The sequence below is a fragment of the Topomyia yanbarensis genome, chromosome 1 (assembly GCF_030247195.1).
Source record: "Topomyia yanbarensis strain Yona2022 chromosome 1, ASM3024719v1, whole genome shotgun sequence".
NCBI lineage: Eukaryota > Metazoa > Arthropoda > Insecta > Diptera > Culicidae > Topomyia > Topomyia yanbarensis.
The window spans coordinates 20,709,885-20,732,480 of NC_080670.1; the positions used below are offsets into that span (position 1 = coordinate 20,709,885).

Genomic DNA, 22,596 nt, shown 5'->3' on the forward strand with positions numbered 1-22,596 from the left:
GCGTAACTAAGATGTACCCTGCATATCAAGCTCACACGTTAAACCGGTTCGATTAACCCTACAAGTGTAAACAAAATGTCGTGTCAAATAAAGATAGATTGTTTAAAATCGACTGATTTTGTTTTTTTAACACTTCCAATTTCTGTGAGTGGTCAGCAGACTGATGATCCATTTTTTTAAATTATTTACAAGTCTGCATTATACTCACGCAAATACATTAGCAGCGTAACTATCCAACTAATTTGTTTAAAATCTCTATTCACGGCAGAATTCAATTTCACTCTATTTTAAGATCCAACGTTGATTCTTTTATAAACTCAATATTTTATTAGCGAAGCAACACAATTCCAAAGGCAAAATTGAATTGTACTTTGTGCGAACACGAGACAGGTAATGCAACACACCTGTTGCTACAGTAAAATAGAAAACGAAATTATCGAAAGCTACTTACCCCTTGACGTGGGATGATTCATCAATATCGACAGCGGGCACTCGTCATCGTCCAGGATGTACTCGGATCCATCGCTGTTAACCTACAACCAGGAAGAATCATTTGTAATGGGTCGGAGCAAAATCCAACTGCAATCTGCTTTCAGATGTACAGGGGAAATAACCGCAAAAGACGAGAGTCGATACATACCTGTACCAGACAGTAGTGCAGCGGGTCCACCTTATCCATGCCGTACTTGGCGAGCATCTCCCGTACCACGGCCTGGGCACAGTCTCGTATCGAGAGCAGTAGCGTTTTGTAAGGCACATCGCGACATAGACTTTCACCGTAGATTTTTAGCGTCCCACCGGTGTCGGGACCCCCGTCGCGGGAACGGAACTGCTGCAGCTTTTTCTCGAGTTTTTGCTGCCGCCGTCGTCGCATCACCGCTTCCGGGTTGGAGATGGAACGCGTAAAGGATGTTTCCGGCAGCTCTGGAAGGGATAGCGCGATGAAGAGTTATTCGATTTATGTTTGAGATGATGCTGACAGGGCCTGTCGGCGGAATAAGGCTGTTGCGTTTTTTATTACGATGCTTCTGCATGTCCCGTGAGAAATACAAAAATGAAGATGATTGATGTATTTCATTCGCTTTAAAGCAAATTCAGGAGTAAGCAGAAAGCATAAAGCATATTTGCATAAGTCTGCTACGCAGTATCATGACAGAACCTGGTTTATTTCAAAATAACATAGATTATTTGATCTTTATCTTCGGACGCATCCTCCGCGCAACCCGTGAAAAAGAAAATAAAGAGAAGAATGAACGTGGTAGGTATTCTAACATCATTTTATAAACTGCCCAAACAAACGACAAGCATGCAATTGGCGATGATTCATTGGAATTCTTGAACAAATAACTCATTCACCATTCCACCCCGTCGATAGACTTACCTGTGTACAGCTTCTCAGCCACATGATTCTCGGATCCCGCAGCTCCACTTGACTGCAGCTTGAAAAGCTTTTCCTTCTTTTTCTGCTCTTTCTTTTCCCGTTTCGATAGTTTCCGCTTGAAGCTTGGCTGATCGGTAATACTGTCTAGTGTCTGGTGGTGAGGAAAAACGGAAATTTAGTTACCGATGGCACAGAAAGGGTAAGAACATCTCAGCCGGAAATTGAAAAACCTACATTTGTTTTCTGGGCACAGTTCTTTAGCAAAAACCGTCCCTCCCGATCGTCATTATGCCAGTTGAGCTGCACCAGCAGTGGCTTTTCATCCGGGTTCAACTTGCGCTCTTCCCCGTTGGCATGCACCACGTAGAGAGCATAGTTCGGCAGGGATAGCATCCGCATGTCCGGGCGGAATTTCTCTATTAGCGTCTCTGTTGTGACATAAATTAATTAAAAAGTGAGTAAATACATATAAAAGCGTTTTACATTGGGACAGAAGAAGGTGGGTGTGGAATTCGATTAAATATTTCAGTTGTGTCCTACTGTTTGCCAAATTAGCTTTTAATTATCAGAAAACGGTGGGACTGTATTCATAGAAAATTAGCATGCGCGTGGCATTTCACTAATAATCCAAATAGTGCCAATTATTTGCGGCTGAACTGAAAACATAAAACCTAGTTACTTACCAATCACGTCGGACACGGTGGCATCCGATGCCACGCGGATACATTTCGTGGCCACCTTCTGCCCTTCGTCTTGGAAATAGAATCGCATGACACCATGGAATTCCAAGTTCTGCAAAAAAAAACGAACAAAGAAAAATAACTCAATTGTGGAAAAATCCATCAACGAGAACCTTCCACCTGTTCCTACCTCGTTTGGCTCCGACAGAGCGAAGATATCCAGCCGAACCGTGTTCCATTGCTGGATAACGGAACGAAGCGTTTCGCGGTCTAGCATTCGTTTTTCGTTCATTGACATACTCATCTAGGGCCTGGAGGGGCCGGAGGTTGAGGGGCGGGAGCGGGGACTGCGGCGTGGAATCACCTAGGTCCCGAGATGCGCAAAGACGCAAAACATTTGGACCGGCTCTGGCCCCGCAAGCGTTCGATGCCGCCTTCAAGTTACCGAGCTAATTAGTGCACACCGCGGGAAAATCGCTGCCGTTGGTAACGATGGCGGTGGTGCGGTTGGGGGTTGTACTGAAAGTCCCTGGCGTTAGTAACCGTTTGTCTCCGGTGCTGTGCGTTGAAGAAAGAGAGAGAAAACGATAGATTAGTACAGCAGCTTGGGTCGAGTGAATGATAATTGATTTCATTAAGACCAATTGGATTCAAACTTTGCAGCCGCAAGGGGTCGTGATTCGCTGATTAAAGTGCGGACAGATGGGACATTTTTGAAGATTGTGAGCGCGATTTATTCTAAACTGTTTAACATATATTGGTAAGATTCAAATTTATGAATTTATATTTTGAAGTATTGTTGACAAATGCAGCTATGGAATTTGCGTTTCGACTTTGTCTCATCAGTATTCGACACTAACTTAGTGACAGGACTCTCAATACGGTCTTAAACAATTATGGTGCTAAATAGTCATCGCACCGACCTTCGCAAAAAAGTGAAGGTTTCCACATATTAGGGAGCAAGACAGGTTACTGATACTCGGAAATAACAAATTCTAACTCAAGTACAACCTTTATCAAGGTTTGCTTTAAAATAATACCTGGTCTAGTTCACAGTACTCAGATTCGACAAGCTATTGATTCCCCACTGATATTGGTGAGTTCACCACAAAAGAAAATCAAAATAACCACTAGATTTTCCCGATATCAACGTTTCGATAGAATCACGGCAAGTTATCAAATATTTACTAGACATAGTATCAATATATACTTTCCTGGTCATTGAAGGACAATCATTTCGTTTGACCCTTTCATACCCAACTTTTTCTACCACTTCCTGTATGGTCTCAAATCTATTTTCCTTGAAACGGCTCGGGGTAAAGGAACACAAAAAACCTGTATTAATCTATATAAGTGCTTCTTTTGCTTTGGAGATAGTAGACGACAGCCTAAATTGATTATTTTTTTAAACCATAAACTTCAGCTAGCAGCACTGCTCCAGTGGAATACAATTAGACTGATTGCAATAAATTCAGTTCTATGGACAAAACTGATAACGGTTTGTGCTCAGGTGAAGAAGGGTAATAGTCCTTATAATTGGCATTACTTATTTTTGTAAAAACTTGGCTAGTTACAACTGTTCAAAAACGTTGTTGTTTATAAACAACATGGGCATGAATAGGTTAGGTTTTTTTTCGAGAGTTGTCCTACTGGAGCTGTAGAGCTGGGTTCTCGGAAGGGCTCCCCGTCAGAATCACATACTACAATTGCAGACGAGACAGGCAATGTCGCCCACTAAAACGCTGCTTATGCCCAATTGCAGCGGGCCGTGATTCTGAATGTGATATTCATTGTACGGTTCAGATATGTGCGGGGGTAGAGACTTCGCAATCGCGTACATCATCGTGAAGGGCTCGAACATTTGTACGTTAACGTGCTCAAACGCGCGAGCGTTTGTATATCGCGTGTGCTAACGTGTATGTAACTTCGCGTGTATAAATTCTATTTTATAACCGTGCGTCTTTCGCATATTCGCGTGTGTTATTATATGATCGCGTGCGGATAGTGAATCTAATACTTAATTTTTGGTGTACGGCTCAGATGCTAGAAGAAAGTGAGATCTTCCATATCACAAGAGTTCCCGGTCATGTCGCCATAGAACGTGTTGTCTAGTGGATATGAGCTTTATTTTTTTATTGGTCCTACTGAATGTATGGACCTAATTTGCTGGGACAGAGTGTAAAGGATTCCGGAACTTACCGATTCATGATCGTGCGAACAAGGACGTTTGTAGGTTTTCGCTTGAGACAGCGTTTGAATTTTTTTTTTTTTTTTTTTTTTTTTTTTTTATTTCAATTATAGAGGTTTTAACCTTAAGGTCATTCGCCTCTTCGGGTTAGAAAAATCTCTTAGGAAAAATTTCTAACCCTATGTGCGGGGTCGGGACTCGAACCCAGGTGCGCTGCGTACAAGGCAATCGATTTACCAATACGCTACGCCCACTCCGTTGTTTGAAATTTCGTAAAAACTAAGACGTTCACTTTATTACCGGAGTATTATTAAGTTTGTGCGATCACGGGCATCGGTGTGCGTTTTTGATCGCGAAGGGCTTAAGCGTTCGTATGTTAATGTGTTTCTCACGTGTGCTCGCGTGCACAAAAGTGGATTTTGAAACTATGTGGTCATTCGCACCTGGGTTCGAGTACCGACCCCGAACATAGGGTTAGTAAATTTATTTTCTAACCCGAAGAGGCGAATGACCTTAAGGTTAAAACCTCTATAATCGAAATAAAAAAACATCATTTGCCTGTTTCCTCAATGTCTTACCTGAATTACGTCAATTAATACCATTTATTATTTGCGTTAATTTTTAAAATATATGCAGTATTCATGCACTTCAAATAAAAGTAGAACTGCTGATTTTCTAGACTTGTACATTGTTTTGTTAAATCTCGAATAAAGTGACCTATCGTACCTCCAGATTTTAAAAACATCGCAAAAAGTACCTTCGCAGGAATAGCTTGAAAAATATTTAGCCCAACATAAAACCATTACTGCCAAAACGTTGCCAGATGTAAAACCGTTCCAACCAGTGCTTGTTTGTCTAAATCAGCAACTCGAATTTTAATTTATTCGAAAAAAATTCTTGCCTTCTTTAGCGAAAAATAATAAATACGATTTTTCTCTTTTACCGAATGGTATTTTATTCAAATTTGGATTTTTTGAATTGAACATCATTGATAATCAATAATAAATAATAAAAATGCGTTTTTGGAATAGCTCATCAGAAAACAATTACAGCAAAGACTCGATTTTATCAGCACCCGATTTTGTCAGCCTCCTATTTTATCAGCTTTTTGACCCGATTTTATCAGCTTCATATGAAAATTGATAGTTGGTAGTTTGATGGGCTCTAGCAGACGAGCCAAATTGAATGGAGCAAATCGTTTTTTGAGCATTTTTCTCTTATCTTAGAGATCCGAAAAATGCAAAAAAATTTTTTTTAATTTTTTTTGAAGAAGAGAAGTTTAGCTAAATAATCAGGAAAGGTTATGAGACTATGTCTAGGGACTAAAGAATAATATTTTAAGAGCTTCGATTTATTAAAAAAAAAAAAGAAAAATGAATGTCCCGATTTTATCAATGTCCCGGTTTTATCAGCCTAAAATTCACCAAGGGGCTGACAAAAACGGGTCTTCACTGTATTCTTTTATTATTAGCTATCTTATGTATTCTGTAATTGTTAAAAACAAATAAAAAATAAAGCTGGATCATATTTTTTTAAATTTTTTGTAAGCATCTATATATTAATAAGAGTGTAAAAAATATCAGAACGGAGAGATGAACTTTACGGGATATTTAAATTGTAACAAACCTACAACAGGGCAATTAGTGTAACGTTGCCTTGCTTTATTGTAGCATCTCGCAAAGTATTTTGACATCCTCTCTACACGATTCTCAATATTCAAATAAAAAAAGCTTGTGCCACAGCTTGTCCTACCATTCGAGCCATTTACCCTACATCAGCAATGCTTCTGACAGAGAGAAAAAAAAGAACAATGTATAGGTTATACAAAAGCGGAACTGTTTCGTCCGGTGTTTACTGTTGCCAAACAGAAGACAGTGCGGTGGTGTGTGCATGAAATGTAAATAAACAACGTCCAAAACAACCTGGCCTTTTGATCGTCCGATACGAAACAGAGCAAGACAAGCAAGTGTGGGAATTCTTAGTTTCTAGATTATGGCAGTTGAACTATGCTGCACATGACGGGGGAGCTGTCTCTAGTGGTTTCGTTTATTTGTCTTCATCGTGGGTTATCGGGCAGGAATGCCGGTTTTTCTTTCCATGGAGCATGTGTTGGCTAAATTCTAGTTGCACGCAGCTTTTATATATCAATCGTTCATGCTGGTTTAATTATCTCGTTTTGTGAAACGTAGTTTTTATGTAACAATCGAGTTATGGGCAGTTGTGTTAAATTAAATATAAAACCCATACGAATGTGCACTGACACGAGAAATTAAGTCGGTCGTGAAAGTATTTGCACTATAACTAACAATGCTTCATGAGACAGGTCGTATATGCTTTCAGGAAGCTATGAAACAGTATAATATATTTTATTACTCGCACATCTCCTGTTCATATCACTCCATTTGGAAATCGTAATGGCGCACTTCGGCGTGAAATGTCACATTTGCTTGCCGTCGTCACCTTGTGATGCAGATCTTATAGCTTACTAGCTTAGGTGAAGTGACGATCGCCGCTGGTACATTCGATACTGTCCCTTCATTAGGGTGCTTTTTCATTCACGGCTTGATGGTTGCTAAATAGAAAATACTATACGTGCTATTAGGAACGAAATATGGATTTGTTTTCGAAAGCTTTTAATTATATATCATTTTCGTTAATAAGCAATAACATATAAAATTGTGTAATAGCTTATGCGTAGACTATAGTTGCGCTTCGCGGTTTACCAATTGAATGAAAATGCACAATGAACAAACAAAACTATACTTGGAAGAAGTGAATTATACTCAGAGTGCAAATTTCACTAATTCTTTTAATAAATATGAACAATATCGACGCCGGTCTGGGCCAAGGCTGTTCAACTGGGCAAAGCAAGGAATGTTAGTTCGACACTCGCTTTTGCTAGAGAGCAAGACTATCTCCACGAGGGTTACAGGGGGCAGGAATCGTGATACTAGTGGAGGCATATACCTAGGAAAATAGCCAATATGATCTATATAGAACACTTGCAGGTGTTGCGTGATCAAATCTTCAAATGAATTTTACAATTTTAAACCTGGGTCTTGCAGAACTACAAATTAATGTTTAATGTATTTGAAGATAATCGATACCGATGAAGATTTGATGAAAATGCGGAGAAAGTTCTTAATTACATTGGTAAATTGGCCGATATTAATCAATTTATACGCACATCAGATTGAAAAAAAAATAGAGAGCTTCAGATTAGACTTGTGGGAGCACCGTGGTTGTTACTCCGTTATTGATTGGGACTAGCAGAAATTACACAGCGAATTGATAATGCCTTGGTGTAACAAAACATCCTTCCATGCACATTGTACAACATCTATCAATCCCAAGTTGTTTATTGATCAATACCGACACTGACCTGATCGTAGCTCACAGCAGAAAAGAGAAGGAATGTTAGTGAGACACTTGTTTTTGCTAGAAATCGTATATACTATTGCGCACTCCACAAGTACCACCGGAGGAGAGACAATATTAAAAGGATAGGAATTTGAAATTGTACTGGAGTTGGCACGCTTATCAAGATTTTTGGAGTCTCTGGACAACCAAGAGACCTAGTAGGTGCATAAAATACGATTTAGCAATATCGTAAAGGCAAACAGCGAGGAAATGCCTAGAAACTAAACTAAATTTAAATATCATGTTTACAGAAGTTAAACTAGCAAAAGCAAAAGCACAAAAAAAATCGAAAACAAATTAAGTGTAGTAAACAAAGTTGGCCTACAACTAAAAAACTATCATTTGATTCCTCAACGAGAATATGAAATAATTTTGAGCGGACCAAAATAAGCATCAACTATACTGAAATCCTTATTTTGTATGACGGCCAAACTGACAATTTCACGCGAACGAATTTTATTATTATCTCAACTACTAGAAGCAGAAGCATACAGGTTTATCGCGAATAGATAGGGAGACTAAGAATAAATTTACTGCTTTAGTACAAAGAATTGGAAAATCTAAAAGTGCAGAAAATGAAAAAAAAAAAAAGTTTCATCTGACGACATGGGGAGCATGAACCCAGGGAATCAATTCTCCGCTTCTATCGTCAAATTCCGCGCGGTCTCTGGGCAGGGGTTGTCCGAAGCAAGATAATAGTGATTTCAACCTCTTAGTGGACACCAGTCCCTACATCACATTTTTAATAAAAACAACTGGAGAGATTTTGTTGCGGTAACGGCGCTAATCTAATATGCTAGCTTTTAATGTGTGTCGTTGTTTGTAAACAAATCCAATCGATCTACATTTTTACAAGCATAACGTAACGTAGCTCCAAGATGGACAAAACAAAAAAAAGAAAAATAATTAAGCATAGTTATCTTCAAAATCTATCAGTGTCCTCACGGGAGCTGGCAAAACTGCTGGATTATACTAATTATACTAATAGTACAGATGATCTCTTACAGCTGCCCGCAAAGTGAGGACCAAGCGTCAGAGTGGAACCGTTTATCTTCAACTGCGTTTGAAGGTCTTTCGGAAATCTCGGAATAACTATGACTTGTCAAAGAAACTGGCAGCTTTCCGCTGTTCAATTAGTCAATACCTTCTTCGAGAAAGCTATAAATGTTACCCGACCAGGTAAAAAAGAATCAGCCGAGGTCTCAATCAACAGCGACCAGATTCCGAGTCCGAAAGCTGTACGACCAGGTACTGACGAAATTCGAAAATTATGGAAAATAAATCTGGAGGCTTCTACTCGCGGCAAGTTTCCTGGCAGATTCTTTTGCTTTCGAGAATAGCTTCGTTAAAATTTGGCAATGAATCTGTTCCTATGGCAAGAAAACCAACGTTTTTAAGACTACGAATCCGGAAGTATACAAACGGGAGCGATTCAACAAACGAATTTTATCATGTCCCATGATGGACTAGTTACGTTTTCGCTTTCACAGATTTAATCAGCTACAATCACAGCAAGGACGTGCTACAACGGTACAAAGATAATTGAATTCAGTAAATCCCAAAAGAGCTGAATTATCAAATTGTTCCGGGTTCTGTCCAATGTAGAAATACTGGACGATAATGAAGCCAAAGGTAAAAGTCACCAACGACACTGATCGGCTTAAGGTTTGGTAGAATCATCTAGCCAAGATCGCGACTGAAGAAGGAATCCGCCAGCTGATAAGCGACATCAATGGAAGTGTGTGAGAATTTTTTCGATAGAACGATGAATAATTGGTGTCAGTTCTTTTTAATAATAAAATATTGTTGTCTTTGCTTCATTTTAAGATAGTTTTCGATCGGAAGAAATGTTAAAAATATACTATATGAGTTAGCCTACATACCTTCGAAACCAGTTTGGTCTCAGCAAACTTTTACGCGGATGGCGTCGTGAAAACTGTCCTGCAGACGCGCAACTGAATACGCACCATTCCAAAACTCAGGTGAAATTACCTTAGAGCTTAAGTCGTTCATCGAAATTATTTAACAGCATCTCGTGGATAGGTTCTAACATCTGTTCGAAAAGTTTGCATAATAAATTCAGACGTTTATTCCGCTGTTTAAAAAGCACAACAATGTTAGCCAATATACTTGTCACACTCATTGTACGCCTAAGGCACTGTTAACCTCAATATGAGCAGATGTTTACAAACAAAATGTCGCACAAACTATATTGACGTAAATCTGTGGCCAACCTGTATGGACAACTTAGCAAAAAAGAAATTCTTGGTGCTCATCATTTGATATTTAAAGCTCACGTGTCCACTATATTTTGAAGAAAAACAACGTTCGTCACCATGAAAATAAGCAAGCACCAAAATATATCTTGTAAAATACCAATTTGCTGCCGGACACTTAACCGTAAACACTTTGCGAATGGAAAATTCATCTTTTTGATATAAAAAATCGCATTTTTTTCGAGAGTTGTCCTACTGGAGCTGTAGAGCTAGGTTCTCGGAAGGGCTCCCCGTCAGAATCACATACTACAATTTGCAGACGAGACAGGCAATGGCGCCCAATAAAACACTGCTTTAGGCCAATTGTAGCGGGTCGTGATTCTGAATGTGATTTTCATTGTACGGTTCAGGTATGTGCGGGCGTAGGGACACTCGCGATCGCGTGTATCATCGCGAAGGGCTCGAGCATTTGTAGTTAACGTGTTCGATCGCGTGAGCGTTTGTATGTCGCGTGTGTTAACGTGTATGTAACTTCGCGTGCATAAATTCTATTTTATAACCGTGTGACTTTCGCATATTCGCGTGTGTTCTTGGATATTCGCGCGCGGACCGTGAGTCTAATACTTTATTTTTTGGTGTACTGCTAAGATGCTAAAAGAGTGTGAGATCTTCCATATCACTAGAGTGCCCGGTGATGTCGCCATGGAACGTGTTGTCTAGTGGATATGTGCTTTATTTTTTTTTGGTCCTTCTAAATGTATGGACCTAAGTTATTAGGACAGAGAGTAATGGTTTCCGGACGTGACCGATTCATGAGCGCGCGAAAAACGGACATTTGTAGGTTCGTGTTTGAGACAGCTTTTGAAACTTCGTGAGTGCTAAAACGTTCTCCTTATTACCGGGGTGTTATTAAGTTTGCGCGATCGCGAACGTAGGTGTGCGTTGTTAATCGCGAAGGGCTTCAGCGTTCGTACGTTAACGTGTTTGTCACGTGTGCTCGCGTTCATGTGACCTCGCGTGTACAAAACTGGATTTTGTAACCGTGTGGCCATTCCTATATACGCGTGCGTTCTTGGATGGTCACGCGGACCTTCATTCTGATAGTTAGCTTTCGGTGTACAATTCACATTCTGACAGGGAGTACGTTACCCCATATCACTAGAGTAGTGATGTCTTTTTTTACTCGATTAACGCAAATAATCGATTAATTTCTAAAATAATCGAAAAATAAATAATCGATTACAAGCTTTCGGTATAATCGAGCAAATCGAGTAGCTGATATCGATTAATCGAGAGCATAATTAATGAAGGGTGGCATTGAAAACGAAAGTCGCAGAGCAAAAAAATATGACCAGACTTCTCCAAATTTTTCAAAATGTGTCGAGCGACCTTTTTTTTTTTGTTGTTGACAAACTAGGATTTACTAAGTAATCGATTATTGATTTTAATCGATTATTTTTGTCGATTAATCGAATGAATTAATCAATCTCTCAAATATTATTCGATTAACGGATAATCGATTATTTGCAAAAATCAGACATCACTACACTAGAGTCCTCGGTCATGTCGCCATGTAACGTTGTGTCCAGTGGATATGAGAGCTTTCTTTTTTTAATTAATCCAATTGAAGGCATGGACCTAGTCTGCTGACATCAAGGATAGAAACATCCAGAAGTGACCGATTCATGATCGTGCGACCGCGGGAGTTTTTAGGTTCACGCTTGAGACCGCGTTTGAAAATTTATAGGAGCTGAGACATTCACTTTATTACCGGGATGTTGTCATGTTTACGAGATCGCGAGTGCAGGTGCCGTGGATGGTTGCGAAGGGCTCAAGCATTTGTATATTAATGTGTTTGTCACGTGTATGTGACTTCGCGTGTATAATTTCGATTTTATGATGATGTAGCGTTCTTGTTTGATCGGGCGCGGACCATGAATCTGATGCTTAATTTTTAGTGTATGGTACAGATGGTAGTCCGCTTCCCCATATCACTAGAGTTTCAGGTCATGTCATTATGGAACGTGTTGTTTAGTGAATATGAGCATCACTTTTTTGATTAGTTCAACTGAAGACGTTAGTCCAGACTGCTAGGACCGAGGTAAGACTTTTGGACGTGACCGTTTCATGATCGCGCGAGTGATGGGTTAATGTTTGAGACCGCGTTTAGAAGTTTAAAGATGTTACGTTTAATTAACTACCGGGGTTTTTTCATGTAGGCGAAATCGCGGGCGTAAGTATGTGTGGATTATTGCAATTGTATGGCCGTGTTTGTGACCAGGTTTGTGTTATCGCGAAGGCCATGAGCGTTTGTACCTATATGAGTATATATAGCGTATAGTAGAGATATACTAATAAAAGGAATCATATCATGCCGAATAAAGAAAAAAGATGCAAAAAGCTTGATTAGAAGTGTATACATTGAACAATACTATTTTGGTATACATAAATAATGAAAAATCAAACTAATAGATGTATAAAAGAAACAGACTAATGAAGTAGACTAGAAAAACACATGTAACATGCAATAAAACTCGTCTAAATGCAGCAAATGTGGTATATTTACCATTAACGACAATTGCATGCTGTTAGACTTTCATCACGCTATGCTGGCCGGAAATGGATGACTCACGTGCGTCGGTAAATTCATTGTACCCTAATTTATCCAATCCAACCTTCCCGAATGAATAGATCCAAATGGTCAGATTGATCGCCTGATGCATTAGCCACTATTCTATCATCTACGTCATTCCTTGACCCAGCTGTCACAAATACTCAGACGAATGCTTACATAGATAGACATACGACTAGCACATAGCAGTTGTGCACTAGTACGAAAAACTACGATTATTACAAAACTACAACTAATAGGTTTCTACTTATTCTACTTTATTAAATTAATTTAATTATTAAATTAATTTAATTACTAGATGCATGATGACGAAGTCGATCGATAAATGGACACACAATGACTCCCTCTGTGAGCCCCGTCCACGAATACCACCAATAGAACAATATTTGCAAACATGGCACACAGCAAAAGTCAATCTACGTCGATCCGCCAGTCGGCCACGACACCGTGCATAGACCAGTGGTTTAGCGTTGGTATGCGCAGGTGCAGAGTATGAAGAAACATATCACATAAAAAAGGCGCATAAACCCTCTCGGTCTCCTCGATGCACCACTATCGAGGCGTAATGCAATAACCATCTTAAAGCAATTGTCTGTCAGAGGTTACGTAGGACTGATGCACGCAATAGGCTTGATGATGTTTTGCAATACCCGGCCCTATTCTGCGCGGCGTGTGACGTGAGACGACTAATCTCACCTCACTCTACGTGACTTTTCTCACCCAATTCTGAAGAGTCACTTCGGGTGACGTGAGACGCCCATTTAACCGCGATGGGGAATCTCACCTCACCCGAGTCGACTCTCAGAATAGGGTGAGAAAAGTCACGTAAAATGAGGTGAGATTAGTCGTCTCACGTCACACGCCGCGCAGAGTAGGGCCGACCGTGAAACCCCTAAACCTTGGAGAGGGAAATCCAGCTTTAGTAGGAAAAGTTATTAAAATTTTAACGAAGCGATTCCTAAGTCTGTTTTGCATGGGACCAAACAGCGTATGGTGCTGGATCAGTCGTTGAATTTTACGAAATTTACTGTTTGCGAAAAAACGGTTGAGTTTAGCTAAACAATATGTTCCAAGGAATTTTAGGTCATTGGCTACAAAAAATTACGTTCATATTTCATCGAATAGTCACTAACTTTTTAAAGAAGAGAGATAGACTTCTGATCCTGTTGATTCTGTTCTGATAAATTACCGAAAAATTCGTTCAGACGTTCTACAACTTTATAGAAGACTTCTGGTTTCAATTTCACACTGTCGAAAAGTTCGTGTTGGCGCGTTCTATGTGGTGGAATGTGAAACTAAAAATTTCTAGCGAATTATGTATTAAAATTCTTCCAAATATACTATTCAGCTCAACCAAGCCGTTATTTCGCAAAGTAACAAAGTTCATGGGAATCGAGTACTGATTTGCCATCAACGCGATTTGGTCCCACACAAAAATGATTCAGATATCACTTCGTTAAAAGTTTAATAACTTCTCCTATTAGAACTGGATGGATTCGCAGTCTTCGACAAAGTTTTGGACAAAAACTCTTACTTTTTATTGCGTTGATAATCCGATGCATTCAGTGCCACCTAGTGGTGAAAATGCGATCAAGTGGGTTTCTACGGGTTATTTGACGAAAAATGGTTTGTTCGGTAACTAGACTTGTCCGATTTAGTTCAAATTTGGAACAGATGCTTTTAATGCGACCAGGAATCGCCTCAGAGGTGGGCTATGGGGGGTCAGATTTTTTTGACACTTAAATTTAAGGCCTTGTATATTTCTGGGGCGAACTAGATTTTTAAAAAACACAAATAGCTTCGTGAATCTAAGGTTAATTAATCATGAGCTGCAGGAACTTGGTCGCGATATTCGTAAATAGATTAGTTCACGAAATGATAAAAAAAACTGTTTAATACGAAAGATATTAGACTGTTTTCTTTTTAGTGAGCAACAGCCGTGTTGCTGATTACTAATTTCCCCATAAATGAAACTTTTAGCACCCTAACGCTTTAATACCCATCTACGTTTTCGTATATGTATATCGGTCTAAGCATACATGTGAGCACATATATTTCATGCACATAAAATGAACTTTGTTGCGCTCGATTGAATACTGAATGTTACTGTGGCTGTTAGTTACTAACTCTCGTTAAAAAAATAATTCATTTTCAAAATTGTTAAAACATGTCCAGGAAATATGCTACGACATCACTCATAGGATGATCCAGTATTAAATGCACCTGAAAGTAATTTATTCGTGGTGAAATATTTTAGGTATATCTGAAATATCACGGTTACAATAATAAGTTAAAATCACAAAATATAAATGTAAAAAGAAACACAACAACCCTCGTTTTAAATGTCGACTTTTTAGCTTTCCGCAGGAACGAAATGCTAATAGTCGCCAGCGCATTTTTTAGCTTACCGAATGAGTCTTCACAAACAAAAAACAAACTTCAGTTAAACTTAAGATAACCTTTTCCAAGTCCCCAGTGGAACGAGCTCATCGATAATCTATTATTTTTAGATTTACATCTTCATCGACCCTGCACGAGCATTGCAACCCATCCGAAGCACGGTCCTGGATAAATGGCAAAGCATCGAGCTTGAATGCGAATACAAGCAATCCATCAAAACCAAATTCAGTTTGAGTAATTGAAAAATATTGATTTTGTGTGGAACAATAAAACTGATGAATTAAGTAGAGATTCAAAACAATCTTAAATTGAATTGTGAAAAGTGAAGGTTTCTAATTTCCTACTCGGTGAACTAACACCGGGTGCAATCTCTCTCTTTATTCTAGTTGATTGAGATTGTTGCTACTTCCAAAAAAACTAGATGGTAACCAGTGCAACGGACATCGGATACCCTCTTTTTCAGGCAACGCTGGGGGTTGTTTGCGGAAAAGTATGCAATTCGATATATTTCTCATACTAAAACGATGACCACTTAAAAACTCGAATGGAAACAAAGCTCCTTTCAGGTCAGTTTACAGCTCCAAAGGAGCTGTGTGGTCAGATTTTCAATTCTAGAATGAAACAGATTATTCTCTTCAAACACAACCGGTTGGTATTAGAGCCATTTGGAGAAATGCTTACATACACAAGAACCCGACCAACACTTTCATCGATGATTTATTAATATTAATAAACAGTGTGTACAAACAAAACCAACAAACTGAAGAATGCGACGGGCGTGTTTTCAAAAACATACATCTCAAGTGGGTGTGCAGTGGTCTTGCCCCTTTAACCCGAGCCCAGGCGTACACTTTTACTCTCGAGGCAATTATGGTGAATTATTACAAGAGCTATCTTCATTCAGCTATAATTCGATGCAGTTCAGTGCCCGCGGGGCGGTGGGGATGCGGTGGTGCTCTTCAGTTCCAGTCTGATTCAGCCACAAGCAGACAACTGAGTTTGACTTTGGGAGTTCCAATGCGAGTCATACGAGCTGATCACAGCATGTGTGCTTTGTTTTGTAATTTAGAGCACTGGTGTTTTGCAGTGAATAATAACGTCTAGCGATGACATCCCGAGTCGACGTTTTGATGAGCGCTGTTGTTGTGACTATAAATGCGACGAGAATGGTTTCCATTTCTTTAAGCATAACAAAAATTATGTTGGCGAGAAAAAAAGTTCACATTGAATATGACACGGTTGGCTTGAATGAGATTTATCGGTTCTGTAGAGTAAGCGTATTTTTTATGACATCAGCAAAAATGCGGTAAAAATGAGCGCTGTGTTTTTTATAAATAACCTTGAATTTAGCGTAAATTACCCGAATCTTGTTCTATAAAAATATCGTGTAGAAAATATTGCCACTTGCAATATGTGGTTGAAACGTCCATTGTTTCGTTTCATTCCAAAACTGCAAATTCCTTGCCAGATCGTGAGATGTATACAAATTATTTATTCAAATTGCTTCAAGCTGTTTCAAACTCAACTCGAATGATTCTAATAATTTTAAAATTTCAAGCGTTTAGAAAGTTTTTAATCGACAAAGAAAGAGGCTACTACCCGCGAATGCAGACAATAAGTTTGATGTTATTGTTGAAATGCGAAGACCACCTCGCTAGCAATCATGGAGCCCCCCAAGGGTCCCTTGTCTCTAACCCATCGTACTGAGGCAGAAAGACAGAACTGATTGTAACCGTTGAGTGTGCTCATTCGCATACTAAGCTGCATCCAAACTTCAAGGAAATCAAGTTCAGTTTCGCGTCAGAAAAGCGTGAATCGAACTCTCAATTCATTGATTTATTTTGCCTTCGTGGTTACTCGCCGTCCACCTTATTCATTCTACAGGTGTTGACAAGTTTTTCTTTTTCATTCGTAGTTCTTTACTCGGTACGCCAAACAGCAAATGACTGTCTAGTTTTGTTGTCAATGATTGCGATTTTTATTTCTGTTCAATCCAATCTATCGATAGTATATCGTGTTAGTCAATTAACATCGCCAACTAAAACTCGTACCCTGGGATGCAAGGATCTGAATGCAGTGATTACATCGCACGCTTCGAAACAGTGCCGGTGTAGTTACCGTAGCATACCGCACGACAGGCAAGGTATGGAGGAGACGAAAGAAGAAAACAATGAATGAACAGCGACTGCCATCGGAATGTGGTTTTTGATTGAACCGAGTCGTTTATGTCTAATTCGTGGAACTGAATGTGCTGTGTACTCAATTCTCAGAAGGCTATAAATTTAATGGTGTAGTGTAAAGTTGCAGTTGACTTAATTAACCTAACTATGTGCGTGAATCACAATTCAGCAAACTTAATCAAGCTGATTGCCCTGATCATCTGTCCCTAAAAGGTTTTATCCGGAGGGGGGAGGGTTGTTATAACCAATTGAACACATTTCACCTAGTAAACTCCTCACCCTCCCTCCCAAACGATTTCCCGGTGGCATTGCTACAATAGATGATGGGAAAACGATTTGCCAGCGAAATAGAAGGAGTGGATTTGTGGTACACCAAGAAGGAAAAAAATCGGTACTAATATTCAAAATTTAAGTTATCTCAAAATACGGAAATTTTTTGGAATTTTAGAATTTCCCAATTTGTGATGTGCCACTGTCAGTTCAAAGTTTTTGAAGTGGACAATCGAATTACCTTAACACTGTAATTTTTTTAATGGGACCCGCAAACTGATACACTTATACGCACTATGCGGTCAAAATTTAAATCTATTTGCCACGGTCATGATGAACCAAAAGATAAGCAAATTTGCTGAACATGCTTGAACCGACCTGATGGTTTATTTCAATCCATATTGAACCAATTAAAGTTTCGTTCCAGTGATATCGATTGGCTACCAACGTTCCCTCGTCGCTTCCGTTTCCCGGCGGTTCCGGAAAATCGGCCATTCCTCGACAAAATCTATTTGCATTTTGGATGGATTATTTTTCAATTAGTTTTTATAATTCATTTATTTGACACGTCGATTTCGTCAGTTAAACGGGAACGTGTTGTATTATACATTTATGAGGTAAAAATTAAAAAATAAACCGAATATTAATGGTTGTCCGATAAATCTTTAATTTTTTACGTTTATTTCACTCGCTATTGCATACGTCCACGACTTCGCCGTTGTATTTGATTACTACCCTGATATTGGCGATCAGATATCAGATATAGGAACCCTCCATTCTTGCTGTAGCAGCTTCCTGACTGATGGTACTGGCTGTTGATTTCGAGGTACTTGACGCAGCTTTTGCAGTTGTCAATATTGTCTGAACAGTAGCCACAGATTTGTCATTTGGTGTTTGTGGGTCGGGTACAAGTTCCTGGACCGGTTGACACGATTGATCAAAGCTAAAAAGAATCGAACGATGGGTTGCATCGGAATATCAGGGACACTCTCGGGTCATTTAGAATCTCGGAAAAAGGTTCAACATCGCTTTGGAAGGTGTGATAACAATAACGAGTACTGACACAAGTGGTACGATTTTCCGAAATTCTGTTCAACCTCTTGGTTTTTCCGATCACGTTGATATGGTTGCACATAATCTTAAGACATAAATCCCACTGAAGGTTTAAGCAAAGCGAATTGGACTACTCATCAATGCGTCATAGACAAAATACATGAAAGTAAGAGGTTCGAAGGAAGAAACATTACCCCTCCCACCGTATATACCGGTACACGGCGATGACATCGAGATGTTTGATGAGTTCTGGTGGCTGGTGACCGTCGATAGCACTAGTTCACGAATTTCCAAAAATTGTGATATCAATCTTTCAAAATTTTCCATAGTAAACTTGCTGAAATCGAACAGGTTTTGCAGATTTTGCGATATTACAAAAAAGCCTGTCTCGGCGGTTTAAAAATATATCCTCACTTCATCTCAAATATCTACTGTTGTACTTTGCCGAATTTAATGATTTTCATATGAAATTGTCGGTAATTAACTCAGTGATTATCCTGTACCATTTTTGATCCCAGTTACATTTTGTTCATTATTTATACATTTATGTAAAAAAAAGTGTCAATCGCTGGAACTATTTTTTGTTGGCCTCTAGAGAGCCCAATGACATGCAGTTTTTAAAATTAGTTTTACTAGTGGCTGCTGAATTGTGTTCGATTACAAGTATGAGTGTTCGCTCATCGAAATCGGAAAAGTTATATAGAAGTTACGGGTATCTTTGTAGAATGAACAAAAAGTCATTTTTACTGATTTATGATAATGTCAAGTATTATTCCATAATATGTCCATTTGCATTATCCAAGGTAGTTGCATGAAGATTCGGGATGTCATGTCGTCTTACCATTAATCTTCTTTAGATCTGCATATAGAACAGCTTTCAAGAGCGGCTAAGCCCTATATGTGGATTTAATGTTGATATAATGCTAGAAAGTGCAAAATATTGTGCTATTATAGTGCACACTAAGGAACTTTGCATCGTCATTCACGGCAAACTGCTTAGTCTGTATTGGATAGGTTTCAATGCAATGAAATATGTCGAATATTATACCAGAGAGGAGATCGATAGCAAACTATCAGAAATACATTGGCTTTATATTTGCTTTATAATAGCACTGAATGCATATATAATACTTTCATGGTTTAAAGTGTCATTAGGCCTGTATGCGTTATGTCAGCTTTATAAAGAACTGACAATAATGCAACATGATTTTACTGTGATTTTGAGCATTCCTAATGCTAATGTTAAGCTTGATTGCATTGTGAATGCTGGAATAGTTTTTATACAACGCTACTGTTAATTTATAACCAGTATAGTGCACTGATATAATGCTTATGGTTACTTAGGAACATATGCCGCGATATGAAACATAATATAAATTATGACTAGTTTAAAAGTAGGAAACATTCGATGTCTTTTATTGTTAATATACATACCGTAAACCGGGGTGACTTTGATCATCAGGGTGACTTTGATCACTCGAAACTTTTTTCGTAGATCGCTTATTAAACCAGAATAGTCTACCGAATCATTTTAGTTTGAAATGATTTTTACTCTAAACTTATGAAATACTGGTTTGTTATATTTTTTAAGTATTTTGTTCGGTTTTTGGGTACCAACACTACAAAAAACCGAAATTTGACTTTACCTTATTTTTACGCAGCTTCATAAAGTGTCTATTTTTTATAAAACAAATAAATCTCAGATTTCAGCAAGAGTAATAAATTACAAGCGAGATTTTATTTTCCTTTAGAGTTTTATTTCATTTTTTTTATTGGTCAATATTCTAACGTGTTAAAATGGATGAAACATTTGGTACATTGATAAAGCACTGAAATAAAACAATTTTAGCAGTTTTAAAGGTTTTCAGAATCTTTTATTCTAGTTGGACACAAATTATACGAATTTTGGTTACTCGAATTTTACAGTACATTGAATACTTTGTATAATACCAATTAACATCTATTTAACAATGAGTATCTTTCCAGAATTAGTTCAAACAAACACTTGAATGAAAATCATTGACATCAATAACTTAATGTGAGTGAACATACAGGTTATCAAAGTCACCCCAGAATACGAAAACGGACATCAACTTGAAATCAGTTTTGGAAAAATAGCTGTAAGCGGACAATTTTAGGTAAAACCATCCAATCTTGTTCTCCTTACATCAGTACATGGTTTAAAAATATTAAAGTTGAAAAAAATGTGTTGCGTCTAAAAATATGCAATGATTACTTCGAAAAGTGATCAATGACACCCCGGTTTACGGTAATCGGCTTCTCACATTAGAAAACAGCAATTGCTTTTCGTCGGCAAGGCAAATAAAAAAATAATGGTCTTTAAATTACAATTTTTGATGTTCAAAAAAGATTAATTTTGTGTGCTTGCTTTTTTAACAGCAAGTACACATTCATAACTATTAACCAGAAATTACAATAAGAATTTGAGTCATTAGGCGAAATAAATATTTGGGCCGAATCGGTCATTACGCCGAATGGCCAATTAGGCCGAATTGGTCATTAGACCAAATGGGTCGTGAGGCCGAATGGGTCATTACGCCGAATGGCCAATTAGGCCGTATTGGTCATTAGACCAAATGGGTCGTGAGGCCGAATGGCCAATTAGGCCGAATTGGTCATTAGACCAAATGGGTCGTGAGGCCGAATGGGTCATTAGGCCGAATGGGTCATTAGGCCGAATGGGTCATTAGGCCGAATGGGTCATTAGGCCGAATGGGTCATTAGGCCGAATGGGTCATTAGGCCGAATGGGTCATTAGGCCGAATGGGTCATTAGGCCGAATGGGTCATTAGGCCGAATGGGTCATTAGGCCGAATGGGTCAATAGGCCGCATGGGTCATTAGGCCGAATGGGTCATTAGGCCGAATGGGTCATTAGGCCGAATGGGTCATTAAGCCGAATGGGTCATTAGGCCGAATGGGTCATTAGGTTGAATGAACCATTAGGCCGAATGGGTAGTTAAAGTTCAATAACTGAAAAACATACGCATTCAGTTATAATTAACATCAATCGGTTCAAAGACATTAGAGCGAATTGTAATAATGTCATACGGTCATTAGGACGAATAGCCATTAGGCGGAAAATAGATTGGTTGGAACTGAAAACAAGATGTAAAAGAATTGTCAGTTTTCAAGAAAGCGCACATTTTTCAGATTTTTTAGGCTTAGAATAATGTTTAGCATATTTACGTCACCGTTCTCGTTGCATATTTATTGACGTAATCCAATAAATAAAAATGACGCCTCATGTGGTTACGCCACATGGATCACAGGTTTGCTTGCGAGGGGCCACCGCTTCCGACGACGGAATGACGGACACCTGGTCCGGCGAATCTTCAGCGGCTTTACTTCGCTTCGGATCCCTAGTATTGGATCACAGGTTTGCTTGCGAGGGGCCACCGCTTCCGACGACGGAATGACGGACACCTGGTCCGGCGAATCTTCAGCGGCTTTACTTTGCTTCGGATCCCTAGTATTGGTTTTGGTTATATTTGTGAAAATCGATGGTTCAGTATATGCAAATTCCCGACACAAACGACAAACTTTCCTAGGCGCTTTGGAGAAACATCTCAGTTGCGGTGCGAGGAAGCCCAATAAAAAGCGTTATCTTTGTGCGGTACCACGCCAGCGGTCACAATCGGAAGGGAGAGTAAAAAATCACCGAGTTTTCGTCTCCAATTCGCACAAGTTTGGCACGTTTGGTGATTGGTACAGTACAGACATGGTCAATTTGATTGACATATATTTTGCTATGAAAATTCAACATACATTATAAATTCGAAAGAACTTGAAAAAGCAAGCGACAGTCTTGGTTTATGAGACCTGAGCTGTTTATTATAGTGTAATTAAACGGAAGACATCTGTCTTAAGACGGATAATTCTCCAGGTAATAAAATAGTAAGAGATTCGTCTGCTTGAGCTACGCAAATTTATTTCAAGTAGGCCTGGAAATTCTGCAAGATAAATTTCTTCTTCTTTATTAAACATTGGTTTCATTTCCTTCGGCCTAATGTCCATTCGATCTACTGTCCTAGTTACATTCGGCTGGACACCTTTCCGACTTCGCTACAGTCTCTTCTGATTCAAGCTGCTCACTCTTTAAAGAAGGAAAAAAAACATAATTGATTTGTCTAGACTACCAATAACGACATCAATA

General features: G+C 38.9%; 1 protein-coding gene across 6 annotated transcripts in view; it reads right to left on the minus strand.

The window, feature by feature from the left end:
- LOC131677060 (afadin) overlaps nucleotides 1-22,596 on the minus strand; it is a 178,558-nt gene that overhangs the window by 98,639 nt on the left and 57,323 nt on the right. For all 6 annotated transcript variants that reach the window (XM_058956595.1, XM_058956596.1, XM_058956598.1 and 3 more), the window contains exons 2-7: nucleotides 2,252-2,619; nucleotides 2,065-2,173; nucleotides 1,616-1,809; nucleotides 1,382-1,532; nucleotides 641-924; nucleotides 452-533 (exon numbers count right to left, since the gene is read on the minus strand). In XM_058956595.1, the coding sequence (XP_058812578.1) occupies nucleotides 452-533; nucleotides 641-924; nucleotides 1,382-1,532; nucleotides 1,616-1,809; nucleotides 2,065-2,173; nucleotides 2,252-2,365 (934 nt within the window). In that variant the 5' untranslated portion in view covers nucleotides 2,366-2,619. The remainder of the gene's footprint in view (nucleotides 1-451; nucleotides 534-640; nucleotides 925-1,381; nucleotides 1,533-1,615; nucleotides 1,810-2,064; nucleotides 2,174-2,251; nucleotides 2,620-22,596) is intronic.